The sequence below is a fragment of the Trypanosoma brucei genome, chromosome 7 (genome assembly GCF_000210295.1).
Source record: "Trypanosoma brucei gambiense DAL972 chromosome 7, complete sequence".
Classification (NCBI taxonomy): domain Eukaryota; phylum Euglenozoa; class Kinetoplastea; order Trypanosomatida; family Trypanosomatidae; genus Trypanosoma; species Trypanosoma brucei.
Window position 1 is genome coordinate 590,145 of NC_026740.1, and position 22,335 is coordinate 612,479.

At 40.0% G+C, this 22,335-nt stretch overlaps 14 protein-coding genes across 14 annotated transcripts; 5 read left to right on the forward strand and 9 right to left on the reverse strand.

Moving 5' to 3' along the window:
- Window positions 1-754: 754 nt before the first annotated feature.
- On the reverse strand, window positions 755-1,570 carry TbgDal_VII2280 (hypothetical protein, conserved; the record flags this gene model as incomplete). The annotated part of the gene is made up of 1 exon (XM_011776242.1): window positions 755-1,570. The coding sequence occupies one exon, from the start codon at window positions 1,568-1,570 to the stop codon at window positions 755-757; it is 816 nt and encodes a 271-aa protein (XP_011774544.1).
- A 1,162-nt stretch (window positions 1,571-2,732) lies between these two features.
- On the forward strand, window positions 2,733-3,071 carry TbgDal_VII2285 (hypothetical protein, unlikely; the record flags this gene model as incomplete). The annotated part of the gene is made up of 1 exon (XM_011776243.1): window positions 2,733-3,071. One exon carries the CDS (start codon window positions 2,733-2,735, stop codon window positions 3,069-3,071), a length of 339 nt encoding a protein of 112 aa, XP_011774545.1.
- A 184-nt stretch (window positions 3,072-3,255) lies between these two features.
- Window positions 3,256-5,232, reverse strand: TbgDal_VII2290 (GMP synthase, putative; the record flags this gene model as incomplete). The annotated part of the gene is made up of 1 exon (XM_011776244.1): window positions 3,256-5,232. The coding sequence occupies one exon, from the start codon at window positions 5,230-5,232 to the stop codon at window positions 3,256-3,258; it is 1,977 nt and encodes a 658-aa protein (XP_011774546.1).
- Window positions 5,233-5,586: 354 nt separating this feature from the next.
- TbgDal_VII2295 (hypothetical protein, unlikely) lies at window positions 5,587-6,042 on the forward strand (the record flags this gene model as incomplete). Its single annotated transcript, XM_011776245.1, has 1 exon — window positions 5,587-6,042. One exon carries the CDS (start codon window positions 5,587-5,589, stop codon window positions 6,040-6,042), a length of 456 nt encoding a protein of 151 aa, XP_011774547.1.
- A 773-nt stretch (window positions 6,043-6,815) lies between these two features.
- On the reverse strand, window positions 6,816-7,571 carry TbgDal_VII2300 (hypothetical protein, conserved; the record flags this gene model as incomplete). Its single annotated transcript, XM_011776246.1, has 1 exon — window positions 6,816-7,571. The coding sequence occupies one exon, from the start codon at window positions 7,569-7,571 to the stop codon at window positions 6,816-6,818; it is 756 nt and encodes a 251-aa protein (XP_011774548.1).
- Window positions 7,572-8,662: 1,091 nt separating this feature from the next.
- On the forward strand, window positions 8,663-9,043 carry TbgDal_VII2305 (hypothetical protein, unlikely; the record flags this gene model as incomplete). Its single annotated transcript, XM_011776247.1, has 1 exon — window positions 8,663-9,043. The coding sequence occupies one exon, from the start codon at window positions 8,663-8,665 to the stop codon at window positions 9,041-9,043; it is 381 nt and encodes a 126-aa protein (XP_011774549.1).
- A 654-nt stretch (window positions 9,044-9,697) lies between these two features.
- On the forward strand, window positions 9,698-10,012 carry TbgDal_VII2310 (hypothetical protein, unlikely; the record flags this gene model as incomplete). Its single annotated transcript, XM_011776248.1, has 1 exon — window positions 9,698-10,012. The coding sequence occupies one exon, from the start codon at window positions 9,698-9,700 to the stop codon at window positions 10,010-10,012; it is 315 nt and encodes a 104-aa protein (XP_011774550.1).
- Window positions 10,013-10,208: 196 nt separating this feature from the next.
- TbgDal_VII2320 (hypothetical protein, conserved) lies at window positions 10,209-11,456 on the reverse strand (the record flags this gene model as incomplete). The annotated part of the gene is made up of 1 exon (XM_011776249.1): window positions 10,209-11,456. The coding sequence occupies one exon, from the start codon at window positions 11,454-11,456 to the stop codon at window positions 10,209-10,211; it is 1,248 nt and encodes a 415-aa protein (XP_011774551.1).
- Window positions 11,457-11,891: 435 nt separating this feature from the next.
- On the reverse strand, window positions 11,892-12,221 carry TbgDal_VII2330 (hypothetical protein, unlikely; the record flags this gene model as incomplete). The annotated part of the gene is made up of 1 exon (XM_011776250.1): window positions 11,892-12,221. One exon carries the CDS (start codon window positions 12,219-12,221, stop codon window positions 11,892-11,894), a length of 330 nt encoding a protein of 109 aa, XP_011774552.1.
- A 146-nt stretch (window positions 12,222-12,367) lies between these two features.
- Window positions 12,368-13,750, reverse strand: TbgDal_VII2340 (hypothetical protein, conserved; the record flags this gene model as incomplete). The annotated part of the gene is made up of 1 exon (XM_011776251.1): window positions 12,368-13,750. The coding sequence occupies one exon, from the start codon at window positions 13,748-13,750 to the stop codon at window positions 12,368-12,370; it is 1,383 nt and encodes a 460-aa protein (XP_011774553.1).
- Window positions 13,751-17,611: 3,861 nt separating this feature from the next.
- On the reverse strand, window positions 17,612-18,013 carry TbgDal_VII2350 (hypothetical protein, unlikely; the record flags this gene model as incomplete). Its single annotated transcript, XM_011776252.1, has 1 exon — window positions 17,612-18,013. One exon carries the CDS (start codon window positions 18,011-18,013, stop codon window positions 17,612-17,614), a length of 402 nt encoding a protein of 133 aa, XP_011774554.1.
- Window positions 18,014-18,912: 899 nt separating this feature from the next.
- On the reverse strand, window positions 18,913-20,043 carry TbgDal_VII2360 (T. brucei spp.-specific protein; the record flags this gene model as incomplete). The annotated part of the gene is made up of 1 exon (XM_011776253.1): window positions 18,913-20,043. One exon carries the CDS (start codon window positions 20,041-20,043, stop codon window positions 18,913-18,915), a length of 1,131 nt encoding a protein of 376 aa, XP_011774555.1.
- A 964-nt stretch (window positions 20,044-21,007) lies between these two features.
- On the forward strand, window positions 21,008-21,205 carry TbgDal_VII2370 (hypothetical protein, unlikely; the record flags this gene model as incomplete). The annotated part of the gene is made up of 1 exon (XM_011776254.1): window positions 21,008-21,205. The coding sequence occupies one exon, from the start codon at window positions 21,008-21,010 to the stop codon at window positions 21,203-21,205; it is 198 nt and encodes a 65-aa protein (XP_011774556.1).
- A 639-nt stretch (window positions 21,206-21,844) lies between these two features.
- TbgDal_VII2380 (hypothetical protein, unlikely) lies at window positions 21,845-22,264 on the reverse strand (the record flags this gene model as incomplete). The annotated part of the gene is made up of 1 exon (XM_011776255.1): window positions 21,845-22,264. One exon carries the CDS (start codon window positions 22,262-22,264, stop codon window positions 21,845-21,847), a length of 420 nt encoding a protein of 139 aa, XP_011774557.1.
- Window positions 22,265-22,335: the final 71 nt, after the last annotated feature.

Sequence of the window (22,335 nt, forward strand, 5' to 3'; positions counted from 1 at the left end):
GGTAAGTTGTCGAATGTAAACCGTGGCACCATAAGAATCCCAAGTCACGTACAAAGAGAACGTGATAAACAACTCCATTATACCTCCCCAAGGAGAGGGTTAACCCCCCCTTTCCCCACTCTGCTTATTGGATGTCTCTCCCCTAGCACACATAGATCCATTAAACAAAAAAAAAAAAAGTAAAGCGATATTAGGGGAACCCTCCGCTTCCGACCCGCGTTTCACACGCCCTTTGGGGAAATGTCAATTGGACGGAGACAACAGGGGCGGCAGTGCAAACGCCAATAGATCAAAAAGAAAAATTAATACTTAATGAATACAGTGACAGGAATTCAAGTCGCTTCTCAGTCACGCAAAGTACATTAAATATATTTGTATCCATACAGGTGAGGGCGGGAGTATGCACATATATCAACTGTTAAATATATAAATATATAAATATATATGTTTATATGTGCGTGTGTTAAACTCGCACATACATGTATGAATAGTTATGTATAAATATATAGTTATGTATATATATATATATATATATGTTATTGATTTCCTTTTCTTATTTCTTAACGCTGCCGATGATTCCGCTATAATAACAGTTGTTCCTCATTATTCTAAATTACTCTCTCTCTCTCTCTCATCCCTTTCTTTCTTTATCGTGCACCAACATCTTAACGTATGATTTGTTTGTGATTGAATGCTTAGTTCGTGTCTCGTTTGTTTGTTTTTGTTACCGCTCAATCAACATAATGTTAATCGGCTACTGCATTGCTGGAACTAAAACGTTTTCTTCCACTCGCTTATTCGCCTCTTCAACTGCTGCAACCACCTGCCATGTTGCATTCACTTGATTTTTGCATGGGACGGATTCGGGCAACACAAGTGGTGGGAAAAATAATAATTTGACACCCAAACGCTCGGACATACGCTCCAACTCCATCATTGTAGCACTTTGTGCCCGTCTTCTTGAATCCATAACATAAGAAGAATAATTAAACCATGCAAAACCAATCACAATGGCATCTCCCGTAGTTCCATCAACTCCCTGCACTCGGACGATGTGACGACGAAATGGAAGGGACATGTCACCTCCAAACCACAAACCCAACGCTGAAACATATTCCAGTGCCGTTTGAGGCCGCCTTAAAGGCTCAATGTCATTGTTTCCATTAAAAAAGGCTTCCACTTGATGAAGCAAAGACGCCCACACACGGCGGGTGAATTTCACAGTGGTTTCATCACAACCCCAACCGCGAACAAGTCGTACATCCCGCTCAGCTGCGGTTCGCACCAACAACTTAACGGCAGCCATTTGATCCTCAAAACTCATCCCACCTGCGAACTGTCCAACAAATTCTTGAGTTTTGTTAATATGATGACGCAAAACTGTGTCTTGTTGCAATTCCATGTCAGGTCGCATCGGTAAATTTGCTTCATCCAAAAAAAATCGGGCACGTGCTGCATCCGGATGTCGGTTCGCGTGAGAAACAGTGAAAGTATTTCCCCTTTTGCCACATGTTGCAGTACACTGCTTTTGTGGCGAGTTGTGCATTAAATTCTTCACAACGTTGTCCATATAGTTAAATACAAGTATATATATATATATATATATATATATGTATAAATATTTATTTATATTTTCTCAGGGATGCAACTACAACAAAAACAACAAAGCGAAACAGTTCCTCTAACAGCTACTTCAGACTCTTCTATTTATTTTTTCTTTCTTTATTTTTTTTGTACTGTCTCTTTTTCAGTTCAAGTTTCGCTCAGTAGGGATTTCTTTAAGTTTTTTCTTTAACGTTAATGATTTCGCTCTGTCACGACTTTTGTTTCCTATGTAAAGAAAAGAAAAAAGTCAATGCTCTCGATTTGCGCTAACGTTATTATTATTTTTTTTTAAATTTCTCGTTTCGGAACGGATCAGCGAGTAACCTAAATAAAATAATTAAAAAAAAAGCACTAACAGTAAAAAAAAATGAAGGTTCAGTGGGTTAATATAATTAACCTTAGTTCACAGACACTTTACTCTTTTTATCTTTCACTTTTTTCCTTTTTCCTCAGAAAAAAGTTTGTGCAGTCTTTTTTTCTTTATTTTAAATTTAATATTTTTCATGTAAAGGGATAGCGGAAAAAAAGGGGGGAAAAAGATGATGAGAAATAGAACCAAAAATGAATAAATGACAAATATGCATGAGGAAAGAGCGAAATGTAATGGAATATTATTACCAAATGACAATACGCAGCATCACGCACACCCCTATCCAGAAATAAAATAGAATAGTAACATTTAAAAACACTCACACACACTCACACACACGCATATATATATATATATATATATACCATAAATGCGGAGAATATATGTACAGTGCGGAGGCGTTAACGCGTTATTGCATTTAATGTTAATGATCTTAACAACAGGTGTGAAGGGGAGACGGAGGGCATTGGGAAAATAACAACTATGAATTTCTCAACCACAAATAAATGCGCCCGCAAAAAAAGAAAAGAAAAAAAGGAAAAAGAAAACGACGACAACAACAACAAATGGTTTCCCCATCCATCGCTACTACTTCCTGATGTAATGACCTGTTTGGAACCCGGCACATCATCAAATACAAATACAACAACAGCAGTATTGCATACATACATATATATATATACGCATAGCTATATATGATGAATATATTCGTCCTGATAATGCACTACCCGCAAATTCATACGATTGGTGAGCAATTATGAAATGTGTGTTTAATTTTCTTTTTTTTCCCCTTTCCCCCGCATCACAACATTCTTCTCTCTCTCTCTCTTTCTCTCCAACCCACCTCGATTTATTAAAATTTTTTTTCTTTTTAAATCCTGCACATTCCTCCTTCTCTAACTTCGGCTACTTGTTTATCACCCAATGGTTTCCTTCAGCCTCCCCCCGCCTCCCAAATTTATGGCCACAGTTGTTGTTGTTGTTTATTTACAGAAACGGTGGGTTGAAACAAATCAAACAAAAACCGACAAAAGGAACGATGCCACCAAAAACAGGTTGGAGGTATCACAGTGAAGGGAAGAAGAAGAAGTACTAAAAAAACAACAACAAAAAAAAAAAAAAAGTGGGCCCACACACTTCCGTTACGTTTCACCAAACTGCACCCGCGTCCCCCACTTCACTCGTGCCACCCACAAAACATTTTATTACCTTTCACAAACTGTTTATCAAACTCATCGTTACTTTTTGTGCCGCTGTTGCATCACATAATGCTGAAGAGTTTATTCCCATTCCGTCGTCCCCGGCGGTTTCCCCGTGAGATCATACATAACGCGTGATATGAAGTCAAATCCCTGCAAAGTCTCTACAATTTCCTTAAGAGCCTCCAATGGCATATCGGCTGATCCCGGAGCCGCTGGGACACCAGTCATGAAATCATTTGTAATAAAAGGCCTTATCACAACACTGAAGGGACCCTTTTCCTCAAAACCTATGGGTAATAGTACCACAGGCACTTGGCTGAGCCGCCTCACAAGTCCATATTTAATTAAGGCACGGTTAACGGTGTCATCCGCAAGCCGAAGTTTGTCCAGCACCTCAGGGACAAGAGATGACTTGGTCGCTTTCAACGGTGCCTCAGTTCGTTTAGGTCCAAACATAAACACGATACGGTTAACATTTGACGTTAACTTTGGAATAACCAATGCAAGACGCCCAAGGGAGTTCCACTCTTCTTTATTTGGAAGGCGACCGATGGAAAGTGCCGCAGCGTAGGCATATGTCCTGCCGTCGCCCTGCACGCCCACCGTTCGGATTGGTAAAATGCAGCTTGCAGGTTCGAGGCTACGCAATTCCTTGCAGAGTGGCTTTAACAGTTCGAAACGCTCATCACCAGCGCACACGGCCCGAACGTTTTCTTCTGTTCGAGCGTAGTGCTCGTCCTTAAAGAGTGATCCGTCGCTGCATAAAACACGAATAGCCAAACCGGGCCCGGGAAAAGGTTGGCGCTGCACTAAGTGAGTTGGAATGCCGAGTCGAGTACCCAGTTCCCGCACCTCATCCTTATGGTAGTCGCAAAGTGGTTCGATGATTCGACCCTCCGCTCTCAGTTGCCGCACAACTGCCGTATCATTGTGGTGCGTTTTTATTGCATCCGCCACCTTACTGGCGTAGGCCGAACCCGACTCGATCAAGTCAGGTCTCAAGGTTCCTTGAGCGAGTAACAGGTTATTCACGTCCAAATTAAGATCCTTCACCGCTGCATCACACACAGACATGAATGTGTTACCAATGATGACACGCTTCTCCTCAGGGTCTATCGCCTCACAGAGTTTTCCCGTTTGGTACGCCCCTTTGCCACGCTTCGCTGGGAATTCCGTCGTTGCTTCAGAAAATTGTTTGGTTGCATCAATCAGCGTTACGTTAACACCAGCGGCTCTCAGCGCCGCCACAACCTCTTGGCTTTCATTAAGCCGCATAAATCCATGGTCAATGTGTATGCATACCACTCGCTCCGGTCCAAGCGCTTTCAGCAGCAGCACAGCACAAACTGTACTGTCTACACCCCCTGAAGCGAGACACAAAACTTTTTGACCCTGAGTAGTGCGCTCACGAATCAGGCGCAGGGCCTTCTCCTCCCTATCCTCCATTGTAAATGTAAATTTACAGCCACAAAATGTTAAAAAGTTTTTCAAAATTTGAACTCCGTTCTCTGTAAGCTCCACCTCGGGGTGGAACTGTACACCAAACAGCGGAAGACTCTCATGTTGGACCGCGGCGATGATGTGTGCGCTACTTCGCGCCGTCACCTTCAGATGCGGCCCCGCTTCTGTGATGGAGTCGCCATGCGTGAGAAGTACCTTTTCTTTATTTGAAAGACCATGGAAAATGGGTGAGTTGGTATCAACGGTTATCTCATCTTGGCCATCCTCCCGTACTCCCGCACAACCAACTTTACCACCGAATGCTCGCGTGAGCAACTGCACGCCATAACAAATACCCAGCAAAGGTTTTCCAACTGAGAAGAGGTCCGTGTTATACGATGGCGCATCGGCGTCACTGATGGAACTCGGCCCACCACTGATGATAATTCCCTTAATTGAGGGATCACTACGAAGGATATCAGTGGGGGTATCCAGTGGCATCACTCGAGACTCGACGCGAAGTTCCCGCACCTTCCTGTCAATCACCTTACCGTATTGAGAACCAGCATCAAGAATGACAACACACTCCGTTACCGACTCCTGTTGAACTGACATCCGTTTCTGAAGCTTATCCGAACGCTTAGCTGAACTCTTTATGAAACTAATGGGTTAGATATCAACATGTGTTGGTAACCAATATAACGGGGCAGAGCAAGTAACACAAAAATGACGTACACAAACGACGGCAATACAAATGATGGATGCGAAGAAAAGAACACTTTCCCCCTTTCATCTATATATAAGGATAATGCACCGTACGCCGATAGCGTCGCTTCAGGTGATTGTATCCGCGCCACTGAATTACAACGATACCAACTGCCTCACCAGCCCTCGTAATTACCACTAATAAGCTTTCAGTTGCCATGGCAAACTATTGCTGTTATCAGTAGTGATGATAAGTTTCCTCATATGCATTTACACGTAAGGGAAAAGGGAGCTGTGACAGTGCATCATCGCTTAACAAAGACGCGGAGAAATTCTCCACTGAATTCCATACCATTCATATTACCCGCTGCAGCAATCGCATCATCCGCCTCTTCAAACCCAACCTCAACAACAGATTCCTCCTTCTTGGCTGTTGTTGTGGTGCGCCTGTCAAAGTCTGTTACTTCTCCAAATGACGAACAGATACGCAGCAAAGAGTTTTCATCAAAAGCAGGTGGCAAACAGCGAATACAAATCCGCCTAGACATCATTTCTCCTTTAAAACGTTTAATTGCATCTAAAGAGTCCCTCCAGGTTTATTCCCCTGGTAACTTTGAACACCTTTCGTGCTCCCACTGTTGTCTCGCTTTTACGCGCTTGCGATCCTCCACTTCCTACAGGACCGCGGCGTCAAAATACTCAGCTTTGTTACACAATTGAAAATAGTGGCAAATAGCGGAAATGGAAAAAAGTTATATTAATTTGGTGAAACAAGGCTCTAAAAGAGATGATACAACGAAAATTGATAGGGAAAGGTTAGTTCGTGCATAAATAAGTGTTTTGATTCGTGAGGTTTGGGTAATGTATCTAAATGAGCCTGTAGGGGAATCCCTACACAAGAAATTGAAACATGGCCAAAGAGTCAATCATTTATCACTGTTAAATCAAACCGCAACAAAAATGAGGCAGCAAAAAATACTCAAGATCGGTGACACCACGCTCCTCTCAAAAGGTTAAAATTGAGTCACAAAATCAACGGCGAATACTCCGATTTAAAGCTTGGATATTGTCTCCTCCTTTCTTTGTTCGTTCCTTTCTCTTGTTTCTCTTCTCTTCCCTTCCTTTTCGTTTGGTTAGTTTTGGTTTGGTACTGTTTTGAAGATGGTAACAACAAAAAAACACACCCGCTGGTTTGACACCGCCATCAACCCACAATCTAAGTGAATAAGAAAGTTAAGAAAGAAAAAAAAAACAAACAGTACCTCATCATCTAGCAAAAAAGAAAAAGGAAAGAAAGGAAGAAGCGTCAAGCTTCAGTTCGACCCGTGTGCCTGTGAACCTGCTTAAATCTGAACAAGAAAAAGGGTTTGGGGGCCTTTGTAATATCTTCACACTCCCTGAACTATCATGGTTTCTGTGAAAAGACGGTGGTATCAGATTGGTGTAAACTTGCTATTTTCCATCAGTAAATGAAAGACCCATCCTTTCATCTCTTAACAGCATAATAAATCATCGAGAGAACTCAGTAAGTTGGAATCCATTCTGAGGGCACTGGCTTCCTTCATGATGGCGGCGCAGGCTTCCTTCCCTTTTCGTGCCTCTTCTGCTTCTTCAGTGATGAACTTATGTCTTTCAATCAACCTCTGTTGTTTTCGCATCTCAGTCTCTACTACCCAAGCCCTTCTTTCCTCCTCCATGGTTGCTTCCACTTCAGCAATTTTGGAGCGCAGTTGTTGAACCTTCTGTTGATGATCAACGGCTTCCTGTGCGTTAGTTTCCTCCAATTTGTGGATCTGATCCCGGTACTGTTGTTCACGCTCCTGGCAAGCTATTTGAAACGTTAAGAGTTGTTCCCTCATTTCCTTCTCCTCTTCTTCACGTTTCTTAAGGCGTTCTGCGATTTCAATAGCACTGGCTTCAAGTCGTGGTTCGTATTCCTCATTACGGGCATGAAGCCGTTTAACTATTTCTTCGTTTTGTTTTACCTCTGCCCTGGCCTCCGTCGTTTTGCTCTCATTTTCTGCGATCTTTTCCTTCATTTTCTGAATAGTTGCCAAAACACCTTCCTTATCACAACTCCAGTCTCGCATGAGTTGTTCATGTTCGGCTAAAATTTGCTCATTTTTCTTGAGTTCATCATCCAAAGCGGATTGCTCTTGTGCCACTGCGTTTCTCAGAGCCTGATGGGCTGAAATGGCTTCTTTTAATGCGGAGCCACGGGGTGCGGAAGTAAGTCGTGGCCTGGTCATATCTAAATGATTAAAATAAAAACGTACGCCTCAGTGAGTAAATTTTTTTTTAAAAAAGAAAACAACAATTATTCCTCTCTGCTAGACTAACTTGTTGTTTTTTTCTTTTTTTTTTTTTAATAAATCAACTTTCGTATATTCTTTCTGCTCGTTTGCTTGCCGTATGTGGTGACTTTTCCCTTTCTTTGTCAGCTTAACAGGATACGATTTTGGAAGAGAGCAAAGGTTACAGCACGTGGAATCTGTCAAACAAAAAGGAAGTAATTAGTATGAAGATGCCTTCCTGTAAAATTAAGTGTCTACTGTATGCTTCGTGAAGGAATAATGGACCCAAAAAGAATAAAGGGAAAGGACAAAAAAAGGGGGGATGATGCCAATATTAATAATAATTATTAATAATTAATATTAACAGGACAGTAACAGTAACAGTGACAACAACAACAATAACAATAACAATAACAATAACTATTATTGTTATTATAAGCTCCCATTCAATGAGTGTTTGCTGCACATAAAGCAAAGCACGTGTAGGGTGGCGTGAGTAGGAAACAAATGAAGTTCTGCACGCTGCTTGTCCGTTCATCAAGACAAATATAAATACATACACTTTTTTTTTGCTTGTTTGCTATTCGTTCTTTTTTTATTATTATTATTATTTTTTTTTTGTTTTCTTCCGCCTTCAGAAGCGCATATGACGTAAACAGGTAATACGAGAAGCAGCAGTAGGAAGGGGGTGGAGGAACTTTTTTTTTTTTGGAGGGGGGAAACAAAAAGGGAAAGAGTAAAGAGGCAAAGGCGATGAGGACACGAAAATGTGTCTTCACTTCACTTCACTTCTCTTTTTTTTGGGGGGGGGGGTTGTTGTTCCTTTTCAAATGTGGTAAAATTAAGGAGGGAGTGACAAAAACTCAACCGCACACGAGATCTCATTGAAGGTTGGAAAGTTTTAACATACAAATGAATTTCGTCCCTTATTTAATGATACAAAATACATTCACAAAAGAAATGAGGTAATATTTCTTTTGTAAAAGCGGGCAGTAACGAAAGGTACGCGAGTAAAAGTAGAGAAGATGTAAAGGAGCGGGTGCCAAATGAAGGAAACCACTTTCTTGATAAATTCACAATCACAACTGCAAAAAAAAAAAAGAAGAAAAGATGACTACTGTCAATTCAAACTGCAAAAATTACAAATTTCGCAGAAGATGCATAACGGCAACGTCACAGCTTCAAAAAGAGAAAATCTTTTTGTTGTTTTCCTTAAACCTTTTCTTTTTTTTTTTAATTGTATGTTTGTATCTTTGTGTGTGCGCAGAAGGCGCAATGATAACACACTCACCTTCACATTCACATGGCCATATATGACTGGGACCATTTTTTTCTTTTTATTTTCTATTTTATTTTTATTTTATTTTGTTTTGTTTTTGTTTTTCTTCATTTTCGTTTCCCTTTTCCGTTTCTACAAACAGTTGTAAGCAACAACTATTGAACATTCCCATGCCATACGATGTCGAAATGGAGTGAGAGAAGTATAAAAGTTGTTTATTTTTTCTTTTTTTTTAAAAAAAATCAAACACTGCCATCACGGTGGTGAAAAAGTTGACCGAAAGCAGTTGAGTGACACACAAAGCATGTACACGCATCATTTGCGCATGACAGGAAAAAAAAAACACACATTTAGCGATACTCTCACCCTCACTAAAAGATTAATGAAAAAAAAAAGCAACACCAAACAACAATAAAAATAGAAAAACACACAATACTGTAATACAAGAAACCAAAAGGAAGGTGAGACAAAAAAAAACAACTGTGGCACAGTAGCGATAAGAAGAACATCAGGGTAAACGAATGTTCCTTTTTACCCTTTTCTCTCTTTTTTTTTTCGGAGATTTACTGTTCACAACACGTACTTTAACGTAATAACTTGTCATTAAAGCGAAAGTGGCGAGAAAAACAAAAAAAAATAAACAAAAAATTGTATTCGTAATGTGTTCGTTTGTCCGTGTTCATGTGTGCTTTTGTCTTTTTATTTTATTTTTTTTTCCACCCATTTTGTTGTTGCTTCCTCCCAGTGAATATTTCTTCCTTCCTTCCCACTCACTCCCTCCGGTGAGCCAACCACTCACCAAATGCCTTATGTTACCTCATTGGCTCACGGTATTGATGTTATCATTAACATTACTGTCGACAATAACATTATCATTGCACCCACCCACTTCCACCTATGTCTTTTTTCACCATTCCTTCAACAGCCGTTTCGTTGCGCTTCGTTGTCATTCTCCTCCTCCTCTTTTTCTTTCACATTAACCACACCCTCCGGTGTGTTTTTTTTTCCTTTTTTTAAAAAAAAATTTACCATTAACCCTAACCCCGTAAACACACACACACACACACACACACACACACACACACACACACACACACACACACACAAAGACAGGTAAGAATGTGGCATCACATGTTCACTGTCTAAATACTTCCTCTTCCCTAATTATTAAGCTCCTCATTCCCTTTTGTTTTTTTTTCTCTTTTCTTCATTTGTTACTGTTGGGCTCCCTTCTCAAGTTGCCTCTCTCCCCCCCCCTCTTCCTCCTCCTCCTCCATTTCTTCCTGATTGCTGAAACTGCAAACACATCTTCTTCACACCACCCCATCAACCTTAAGGTTGTCCTGCAGCTCTGTTAGGCGCTTAACGGCTTGTTTGCGTCTCAACCGCCATTCGTCCTCTAAATCATTTAATCCATCCGTACGAAAAAGAATGCGCATAAGTTCCTCATAGTAACCCTGTCTCTGGTTTAGTGTAAGTCCATCTTGATTAACCATCGGTTCCATAGCGGCTATATTTGACTCAATTTCAATCAGCATTGTTTTCTGGACACCATTGACTTCGTTGGGGGAAAAGTAAAGAGAATATATCCCATCCGCGTCGGGGTTGATGGGCACAGGTTCAATGGTACCAACTCCTGAGCGAATGCCGCAGCTAGAGAGTTTGGTGCTCAAGTTATTTAGCTGCTTTCCACGGAAAACAAGTTTACATCCTGCAAGCCGTGGCTCCTGTGCTACGGCTGCGAGAAGTACATCATCCAGCGTGGCCTCATCCGGTAATGTAAGCAACACGTTTCGCTTCAGACCAGGAGACAAGCAACGGAGCGACACTACTGACCGCGGAGACAAGGGTTCTGATGGCTGACTTTGCTGCTTCATATCAGGTTGAAAATCATCAGCCGCCTTCGCACTTTCAGATTCTGTTGTGAAGCTGCTACGTGTAATATTTGGTGGCACCCCCATAGGCGACGGTATCGTTTGCCGCCCTGTTGCGGCGTTGTTATGATGGGAGGTTTGAGGACGGCTATTTGCTGATTCAAAAGCTGAGGGTGCAGAGTATCGCGTGTCATTACCAACGGATTGATGCTCGGAAGTCGGCTGCCGTTTGGGTGACTGCCATCCACTCAATGATGCCAATGGAGGTGAACCACCACTCAAGCGCACACCCGAAGCAAATGTTCGCTGCTTTGGCGAATACGCGGACTCCATCGTCCTATTGTATGGCAAGTTGTCGTTTTGTTGTGGTTGGCCCTGCTGCCTTGGGGAGTCTGTTTGTTGTTGCGTGCAGTACGGATGCTGATGATGTGACTGCACTCGAGAGCGCTGCGAAACGTTTGTGGGAAGCTCAATGATAAGTGATCCATCTGGAAAATCACTCAATGCACTGCACGGGCCTATCTCTTGGTAGTCGTGTACTATTCGAGTCCCTTTTGGGTAGTCGTACTGATTCACAAGGAAGTTAACTAGTCTTTCTACTGTACAATCGCGTGGCAGCACGAGGTCTATGACTTCCCCGCGTGAAGACCGCAACCGTGTCGTCACAGTTGCAGACGTTTGATGCATGTCACCGTATGCAATGCAGCCCCGCGGATAGTGTATTTAATCAAGATACTTTTGCCTTCACACCCTCCTGCAATAGTTGGGTATGAGGAAGTAGAAAAACAACAAAATTGTACGGCAGCAACGAAACTGAACGAAGCCAATACTAATAATAAAAAAAAAATGGCCAACCCCCGGAACGAATACAAGAAGGATGAAAAAGAAGAGGGACCAAATCTCCTTCCTCTTTCCTCCTTTCCTTTTATTTTTTAAAGGCGCGCAAATGAAAAAAAAGCTTTTGTTCACGCGTATAGCTAAGTATGATGCAACCAGTATTCGACTACGAACGAACTATAGTATATATATATATATATATATATTTTTTCTTCCCTTCGTAGTGAAAGCACAAATTAACTAAATCCTAGTGCGTGTGCGCGCGTAAAATCCTTATCAATGCAATTATCGTTTGCGACACGTGAGGCTCCGCCGAGTTGAAGAAATAAAACTTAGGCTACACGGAAGATATGCATATATAAATAGAGAGAGTGTGTGTGGTGAGGCATAAGGAAAAGGGACAAAAGGGGAGCGATAAGAGATATGGCAAAGGAAGAAATCACATGGACCGTCACTGCAAGCAATCAAAGCAGAAAGTGATGGAGTGGTTTGAGGTGAAGAAGTTCCATTGATTCGCCACAGGGTTTTTCTCACCTTTATTCCTCTCCCTTTTTCTCTCTCTCTCTCTCTGCAGCTACTGCTGCTTAACACATTCTCTGTACCGTCGCCTCTCATTCACAAGTGATAGGCACCAAAGAGAAATCTCTTTTTTTTTAAAAAAAAAGAAAGAGAGGTGGAAAAGATGGTACTCCAACATTGGCAAGGTACCGTTGGACAACAAACAACAGTTGTGAGCGTTGCGCACATCGCGTATGCGTGTGTTAAGAGAGGCTGCCATACATTACTGGACGACCAGGTACACGATACTCCTTAGCGTAACGAACGATAATGTGATCAAACGCAACACCGGGATCCAGCAGCGGTGCAACGTACGCACGAAGCTCCTCCGCCTCCCACCGTCCAGGTCGAATTTCAAACAATTGCCGAGTGCGCAATGAAACGTCTGTTGAGAGGACATTGCTCGGGGCCCATACAGCACGAGCACCCACGTGACTGTCACCTTCAGCATTACGGACGACAATCACCGAGCCGTATAAAAACTTAAGCAATGCATTCCGGTCCGATTGTGATGGTAGCGTCCCATCCGCAAATAACGAGGACGGGATGCTGGACGTCCATGAGTCGTAGAAAATGTCGAAATCAAGCTCCGGGAAAAGGGAACCACGACAATTGACCGATTTCGAAAGTTTCTTGTCCTGTAACTCCGCTTCAGTAAGCTGCGTATTCTGCTCTGCATCATCAGCGAGCAACACTGAAGCAGCGAGTGCTTGCAACACTTTCGGTACCTGCAAAAACGCCGCCATCCCTCGAGGGGTTTCACTACTTGCGGTTGCGTTGCCGTATGCTGCCCGTACAGCCCGCAGGACAATGTGCGGGTAAACTGATGGACAGAGCTGTTCCATGACTCCTTCCCATGACATGGTGTCATACGCATCAAAAAAATTCAACGATGCTCGCAGGGCTTCACGCATGAGTGCGGGTTTCAATAAGCGAACATACCCATTGAACACTACAGCCCCCATATCAGAAAGAATTACAGCCAGTTCACGCGCACTGCTACGGTTCAGAGCTACGAGTTGAGGAAAGGTGTAGAAACGTTGAGCGGAACTTGAGGTACCATTTTCCACCTCCTCCCTTTTTATGTATTCCACATTTTCGTCTGAACGTTCCACTGTACCAAGAGTGTCGAGCTCCTTTAATGTAAGGGGAGATTCCAATAAGTGTTGCGAGATATCGTTGTAGGCTACGGAGGGTTTAACCTCGAAGACCCGCTCAGACGAGCACACCACCACATGCTCTCGCCCTTCTCCCGCATCGGAAGCATTGTCAGACTCAATGATGCCATTTGTATCGTGCATTTTCGCTGCTTTTGCTTCTGCAAGGAGAAGTGTGTTGGAGTACTCAACACGCCGCACACGGAATGTCCGCTCATCATCACATAAAAGCAGTTGACTGCCTCCCTTCATAGTCATTAGTGTTGTCGCCTCATGGTATGTTTCATTGATTTTCCCCATTTCTTCACCAGTTTGCTTGCACGCCGCAACTTTGCATGTGATCTCCTTGAAGTGGTCAGCGCTCACTGACAAAATGCGGTAATCCGCGGCGCAGTCGTCAAAATCCTCGCGTAGCGTTACCCGCGCCATCACAAGTTTCCCTCTCACACAACGCTGAGGGTTTCCCTCCTTCCGACAGCGGCAGTTCCGTTGCTACCGTGGCAGGTTTTACCTGCTGAAAGGGAAGGAGAAAAAAAAAAAGAAAGAAGGGTGGAAAAATACACATAAAGATAGAAACGATGCGGAGAAGTATGAATGACACAATACACGGGGCGACTGGATACGCAGAGATGTACCGTATGTTAAAAGAGATGATGGTGGTATTGATCAACTAAGTCATTTAAACTGCTTCCACGGCATATTTTTTTTTTTAATCGAACCACCATAAATGAAGTTAATACGTAACTGTATAAATTGCAAGAATGGGGAATGACCGCGATGGAGAGGCAGTCTACCTCCATATGTAATCCTACTTTATTCCTCGTCCTCCACTTTGGCTCACAGTCAAACCAAACCTCTGTTTTATAAATTATCATAAAAGAATAATTCCTGTCCGCTCCCTTAACCTGAAAAGTCGAAAGTTCCAGAGCAGTGCCACATCAGATCGCACACATGATGAAACCTGCTGATACCATATGTTTTCACGGTGTATCACATGTGACTGCACTTATGAACCATTTCCACTATTTCTTTTTAATATTCCTATTTCGTACATTTGTGTGGTGTTGCCGTTCACTGAAGCTTATTTCACTTTCCACTTCGTCTTCCTTCCCTCCCATGGAGACACTACTTAATGCGTTTTCATGTGCATGAACTTTTGCTTCTCACATCAAACAGAGAAAAATCCCATTTTTTTTTTAATTTGAGGAATAAAGAAGTGGTGAGAAAGGCAAAGAAGAAGAAGAGAAGGTGAAGATGGCAAACATAAAACTACATGTAGTGAAAGAACATCACGAGATACGAGGGTTACGCAAACACACATAAACACACGCACAAAAATAAATAAGTATATAAGTATTGCTGTCAGAGGGAATTAAAAAAAAAAACCAGCCAAACAATGATAACATCAGTAATGTGCCAAAAAGCACAGAAAAAGTAGAAAGAGCATTTTTTTTCCCCCCCTTTTGATTGTTTGCGTGCGTGTGTGAGAGATTTTTTTTAAAAAAAAGGAAGAAAAAGAGGTAAGAAAGGAAGTGGAGAAGCTAAAGAAATGAAAGCAGCGGCAGCACTAGTGATGGCTGACTAATTGCACACGCTTCTAGGCACACACATACACACACACACATATATATATATGCACACAGAGCAAGTAAAGATGGGAAGCATGAGGAAAATTAAAGAAAAATAAAAAGGAAATGCCCAGAGATTAGGAACGAAAGTCAGACAGAGGCTACAGCCTTTTCCTTCATAAATAAATATATATTTATTTGATTAATGATTTCAACTTATATTTCAGTATTTTTTCTTTCCTTTTTTTTTATTTCCCTGACCTTCAATTCCCACTCCATCCCTCCCTGTGTGCGCGTGTATTTGTGCTGGGAAAAAGAGAAAGTAAAAAAGAAAAAGAAAGGAGGTTGGGGGAAAATATTATTAAATAGAAGCTAGCGGTTCTAACTGAAGGTAAAAGCGAGGAGTAAAAGCATAAAAACTAAACTTGTTGTTGATTCATGAAGTGAATGAAATGACATAAAACGAAATAATGAATAAACAACGAGGAATGGCACGTCAAAGGCAACAAAGACCGCTGGGCGGTGCAAAGTATAAATATAAATATATAACAATAAGTTTGAGCCCCGCAAACAGTAAGAGCGGACAGCAACGACAACAACAACAACAACAATAACAATGGGAGCAACAAAATGAAATAAAAAAAGTAGTAAAATAAAAAAAGAAAAAAGTTGTGTGTGTGGAAGAGTGGTGGATTGGATCACGGGAAATGGAATATGAGATGCATATATATATATATATATATATATATATATATATATACTAGAGAAAATTAACAATAAATGATGTTTAATGCCATGGACCTAAACCCCTCTTTTCCCTCCCCTTTCCCATGCACGTGAAAATGATTCGTCTTCCGCCATTTGCTTCATGTGACGATATTTTACCTCGCTTTTTTGTAAAGTTGTATCCACACATATTAATAATATAATTATACTAATAATAATCAACTTCACGAATTACGCCTTCATCGAATTAAGTTTCCCCCATTTCCCTCGAAAACAAACCACCTCATCAAGGAACAATAAAAGCTGACATCTCTTCTTACTTTATTTCCCTCCATTTCACGCCACTTATGAAAATAAAAATAAATATAAGCAAGTATAAGAAGAAATAGTCACACACAATCTCTTACTTATCATCCTAGTTTTGATTCACAGTATTTTCAATAAATTCTGCCTTTTTTTTCTTTTTCTTACATTTTATTTTTCCCCTTCTTGAATGATGATTATCGTTACATAATTTTCATCATTTATTACTCTCATTTTTTTCAACTCGCCGCTTCAAAAATACTTCGACACACACAAAAAAAAATCCCCTCCGCCAAATTCTTTTAAAGAAGTTAAGAAACACGTCAGTCATTACTGAAAGTTCTGCCGTCCGTTGCCTTAAAAGCGAAAAAAAAATCTCTTTTTTGTTTATTTGTATATGTGTTTTAAAAAGTTAATTGCACTTAACTTACTCTCCTTTTTTTTATAATAATAAAGTAGATTTTCACTTCCGCCACACATTTCCTTCCATTTCATATACACGAACAAAAACAAAAAGAAAAAGAAAAAAGAACAACAACGAATTTAAATATATGAAGCCGTCCATTGGCACTTTGTTCCCCCCCCATTTATTTCATAAATTTACCCAAAACAATTATTTAAAAATATAATAATTTGCTTTCGTCCGTTTCCAAAACGTGAGGCAACTGCCGAACTTATCTCTTCCCCCCCCCCTTTTTACTTTTCTTTTATTTTGGGTTCTTCTTCTAAAACACACTTCCGTATGCGCCTTCTTTTTAATTTAATTTTCTTCTTTCTCTCTTTCTTTTCTTTTTTGGTATTCCGTTTTTCCGTGCTTCTGAATCTTCATAAGAATGTAATATATATATATATATATAAAGAGAAAGAGAAAGAAATACGCAGAACAAAGAAATAAAACGTGATTTTTCTTTTTTGTTTTTAAAAAAAAAGCGAAAGAAAATAATAAATTCAAAATGTTCGCAATAGGCAGTGGCGCGTGTCACGTATTTAAATTTTTGCGACCGATTCTTTCTATTATTTTCTTTCATTTTATATTCTTTTCATTTGCTCTAACAACTCCATTATAAAGTTTATATATATATATATATTCAACATCATCATAATTGGCTTTATTCCTCTTCTTTTTTTTTTCATATGCGAATTGCGTCAATTCTCACAAGTATCTTTTGCTTTATTAAAGCTATCCGCTTGAACACACACATACATATATATATATATATATATATATATATATTTATTTATTTATTTATTTGTGTGTGTGTGAATTTCTATACACTTATTAAAAATTCGTGAAGTGCAATGCGGAAATTAATTTAAAAAAAACATTAAATTAAATTGAAAGAATGCAAGGGATGATAATGATGATGAAAGACACGGCAGAAGAAGAAGAAAAGCAAAAGATTTTAAAAAGAGGGCAACACCAAAAAAAAAAAAAGAAAGAGAAAGATAAAGAGAAAGAGAGAGACTGCAGCACTTCCACTTTTTTAAACAAAAAAAAACAGAAAAAAAAACGAACGTCCGGCACCTCCTTTTGAATAAGTGAAGAGGTTAAACACATAAATAAACACAAACACACAAACACGCACACAACTAAAGTTACGGCAAGTGAAACCTTTTAAAAAGAAAGTAAAGAGTTGTCTGCGCGTGTGAAAGAATGAAATTATGAAGAGAGTTTGTTTCTTATTTCTCTTTTTCATTTAGTGAGGGGGCGGGGAACAAAACATAATAAACAAGTCGAAGCGAAATGCACAGGAAGAAACAAATGAAATACCAAAGGCAATGACAACCTACAAGTGGAAGAACGAAAGAAACAAAAACAATAATAATAATAGTGATGAAATGAATTTAAAATAAAAACATAACCGATGAACAATATGATGCAGGAAAGATATGATGAGGAAAACATAAAAGAAAAAAGGAAGAGAATATATATATATATATATATATATATATATATATATATTTCTAATAATAATTTATATAAAAAAGTGTGAAAATTTGTGTGCCTGAGGTGATTGGCGGCGGAAAATGGGATGAAAAACACAAAATTTGTGGTTAATTCTGTCGGCAGTTCTGCCACAATTACATCACACATAAATTCCCCTCCATGTCAGTTCTCACACACTTTCACACAAAAATGTGTTTAGGTAAAGCAGAAAAATATCTCTCCCTTTTCTGTTTTCTTTTTTTTTTTTAAAAATGCTCTCTTTTGTTTTAGTGAAGGACCTTTTCCCACACAGACAAAACACACACACACATTTCTTCATCTTTCCTTTTCTTTTGTTTCATTGTCTTTTCATTCCACCTTTATTCCTTTCTTCTTTCTTTTTTTTTTTGTTGCTGTCGATTACTCCCCTCTTCTTCCCTTAAACTCTACCTCAACACACACACACACAAAAAAAAGAAGCTTCCCTTAAAATTAACAAAAAAAAATCATAACATCCGGCCCCAACCGCTCGACCACTTTTTTTCTCTGTTATTTATTTTTTTATTTTATGCTTATGTTATATACCTATTGTCTTTTTTTTTTTTTGATCTCTTCTCTTTAATAATAAACTCATGGTTTTTTTTGTCTATCTTCCATTTTAGCAGCTCTATTGGTACCGCTAGCGCACATTCCTTTACTGATACAATCTAACCGCCTGATTAGTTGACGCGAGTGCTAAAATGCGAGATAAAAGATAAAAAAAGAAACAACTGTTACCTAAACCTTTACTTCTGTAATACACAATAATAATTATATATACATATACATACCCCCCCCCACATATATATATATATATATATACTTCCACATATTTATTTATTTACGTGTGTACAGCAATAAACAAATATGTGTTGTATATATGCGTAGGTAATCGTAGGTAGCTTTATAAGCGTTTTCTCCACCAAGTGTTTGTGCAACTGAACACATGCTATTATTTAAAAGTAGAGAAAAAAAAACAGAAATCATAAAGGGAAGAAGAGATAAGATGGGGGAGAAGCTTAACATAATCACTGCCCTAAAGAAGTTGCGCCGTATGGATTGTGTCTCACACTTCCCGTGTTACGGCGAGGTGCATTGGCCAATGGTCGAAGTAATGGCCCGCCAAACATTGAAGCACCAGCGCCCACATTTTCACATACCTGATGATGACTGAAGGATTGACATGTACGAGAAAAACTGTGTGGATGCTGTTGTTCCATTCCTGGTCCCATGTATGAATTACTGTAGGAAAGGCCATGGCCATAATGTACGTGAGTCATGTCACCGTATGGAGGCCAATACGGGTAATTGGCAGCAGGAGGACAACTGTTGGCTTGAGGAGGAAAGAAACCAACACCGCCATCATCGGCATAACGCCCTCCTCTTTGAGGGTAGCCGCCATTACACCAATCAGGCGCATTGGGGTCAAAACTTCGCTTTCTTGAGCACTGCGAATCACGACTGCTGGTGCTTTGCATGAATGGAGGGGAACCAAAAGAACTGTTAGGCACTTGTCGTTTCCTTCCACTTCCCAATGGCGAGGCGGAAGCGGAAGTACGCGAGTGATGGAGACCAGATCCCGTGCTTGAGGCGTCCTCTCCAACAAAAGCTATTTCCCGGCAAATGTGCAGGAAACCGCATTCCTCACCGAAGCGACACAATCCACGCCGGTGCTCACGACACACTTTTTCCCTCGGCAAATCCAAAGTACTGTCACCGCGCTCTGCGTACGCACTCCACAGGCAATTTGTTGAATTCATACGGGGAAGAGTAATGGAGGTACCACCAACATTTACTTGTAAATTCAGCGGAAGTCCACTGGAGGTACACGGGGCGCCATGAAAGAAACAACACGTTGGTTGCTCAAGTGCCTCTTGCCGAAGTTTCTCCACCACTTCCGGATTGGCGTGAACTTGAAAACACCGCGAGCCCTGACGGCATCGGCCTTCCATGTAAAGTCTGCAAACACCAGGCACAAGTCCGTCATCATACATGGCATTTGTTGGCTCTACGGCGGAACCAGGAATGCGTAATTTTGTGCTAAGATGATCGAGAGCATCCACATACGCTGGGGTGACGAAAGGTGAAGCCGTCATGACGTTGTGCTGAGACCCTAACGAATGAGGGGAATGAGTCACTGTGTTCATTGAGAAGGACATGTTTCTTCTTGTTTTCCTGTTGAATGATGATTAGGAGAATATCGCTTTCTTCTTTTCTCTCTGTTTTGATTACCTCTCGCCGTGTTAGCTTCACCACCCCCCCCCCCTGACTTTTACTGTCGTCTGCCTAACTTTGCCTTTTCTTGGTTTCTCTCTCTCTCTCTCTTTTTTTTTAATATCCTCCTTTTCTTTTTTTTTTTACCGGACGTTTACGTACAATACACCTATATCAGTTGCCTCTAACCTCTGACTTGCTGATGTTAAATTACACTGACACCTATTTGAAAAAGTGAACGAAATAAGATAACAATGTTTTGTATAGATTTCTCTTCTTGACCTTTTTCCTTATTTGTTGGAAAAGCCTACTATTTCTTTGCTTGTGCCTTTCTTATTTGATTCTTTTGTTTAACTTTCGTCCTTACAGTGTTCGGGTTTTTTTTTTGGTTCTCTTTGGTCCTACTTCACCTAACCGTTACGTATATGTAAACTTTTTCTTTGTCTTGCAATGGCTGCTGTTATCTGATTGAAAATAACAGTAACAATTATACGCCCACAGATTCCTCCCTTTCCCTTTTCCTGTAATCTTTTTCCTTTCCTTTTTTTTTTCACCTTCTGCGTAAATGTTTATTTGTATGGACCACAACTTCACTCCCTGAAGCTGACACACACTCACACAGTGAAAAACAAATACTATAAGAAATAATAATAATAGTAATATCAAAAATAAACCAAACCCAATCCAATCAAACACAGAAGTAAAGAAATAGATAGATCAAAAAAAAAAAAGAGTATAGAGATATGGAGAAAAGCTTGTACAGGCACAAACAAACAAACACACGCGTGGAAGTTACTCTTCCCCTGTTTTTTTGTTTTAATTTTTGTTGTTTTAGTTTTTGTTGTCACTTCAATTTTTTTTAAAAAAGAGTTTCTCTTTTTTTATCTCCCCCCACGCGAATGTGCTTTGATGTTGATGTCTGATGCCCTCACTATGCACTCTCTTCTTTTTTTTTCTTTTTCCTGTTCTTACTCGCTGTTAAAATTCTGTTTATCTTTTGTTGTTGTTGTTGTTTTTGCCTTGACTAAAAATTCCTATGATAATTTTTATTGTATTATTATTATTATTGTCCACGCTTCACTACCGAATTTTACAAGAATAAACTAACACAAACACAAACGCAAGCGAGCGAGCAAACAAACAAACAAACAAACAATCAACCAAAAGGGTAAGAAGTCTAAACGAATGGAAAGTAGTTGCACACAAACACAATAAAGTGGCTCTTAAAATCCTCCTCCTTTTCTTTTCTTTTTTTTTCCTTTCCTTAATTCTCCTATTGTTGAGTTAAACTTCACCTTTATATAAAATATGTAAGTAAAAAAGAAGAATAATAATAATAATAAAGGAAGTAATGAAGGAAATAACAGAGACGTAGGTGGAAGCAAATGGTAAGGAAAGATCCATTTCATTGGTTGCATTGATCAGATTCCGTTTAAGTGTGTGTGTGAGTGTGTGTGGAAGCATTTACAAAAATAAAATAAAAAGGGAAGGGGGAAGGAAAGGGAAGGAAAAAAAAGAAGAAGAAAAAAAAAATCCACACAATGCATTTCCTCAGAAGTAAAATCAAAAAAAAATGTTGCTAACTTGTCTCCTCCTTCACATATGCGTGTCTGTCTATTTCTGTGCTGTTCTCTCCCATATTCCTTTAAAGCGTGATCGAAAAGAACAAAACAATAAAAAAGATGAAGTGCAGTGACTCACAATTAACGAAAGTAACAAACGAAACAAAGATGAAGAAATTTTTTTTTAAAAAGAAAAATGCTGCACGCACAACGACACGAATAGAAAAGGAAAGAAAAGAAAAGGAAAACAAGCAGCTACAACACATACATGAGAGAAATTGCGTGGTGGAAATACATTTGGCACACTGCTCTCGCATAAAGTCACGGTTCGAATCACACACAAACACACAAACAATCTCCTTCTATAAATGAAGACAGAATTGCACAAGACTGCCCTCTTAACTAAATCTTTTATTTTCCGTAGGTGGTGTGTGTGTGTTTGGAGGGGGGGGAGGGGAGGGCGTAGACAATTATCGCCTGCCACACCAGCGGAACGCGCGCAGTTACAGTAGTGTAAAAGCATATGTATATATGTTTGTTTATATAAATATTGACATAGATGAGGAACAGAGGAAAGAAGGGGAAACGACAAATAGAAATGCATATGCCGTCTACTCGTCTCACAAGAAAGCTTCTATGAACTTCCTCAGTGCGAAGTGCTGAAACTTGTAAGAA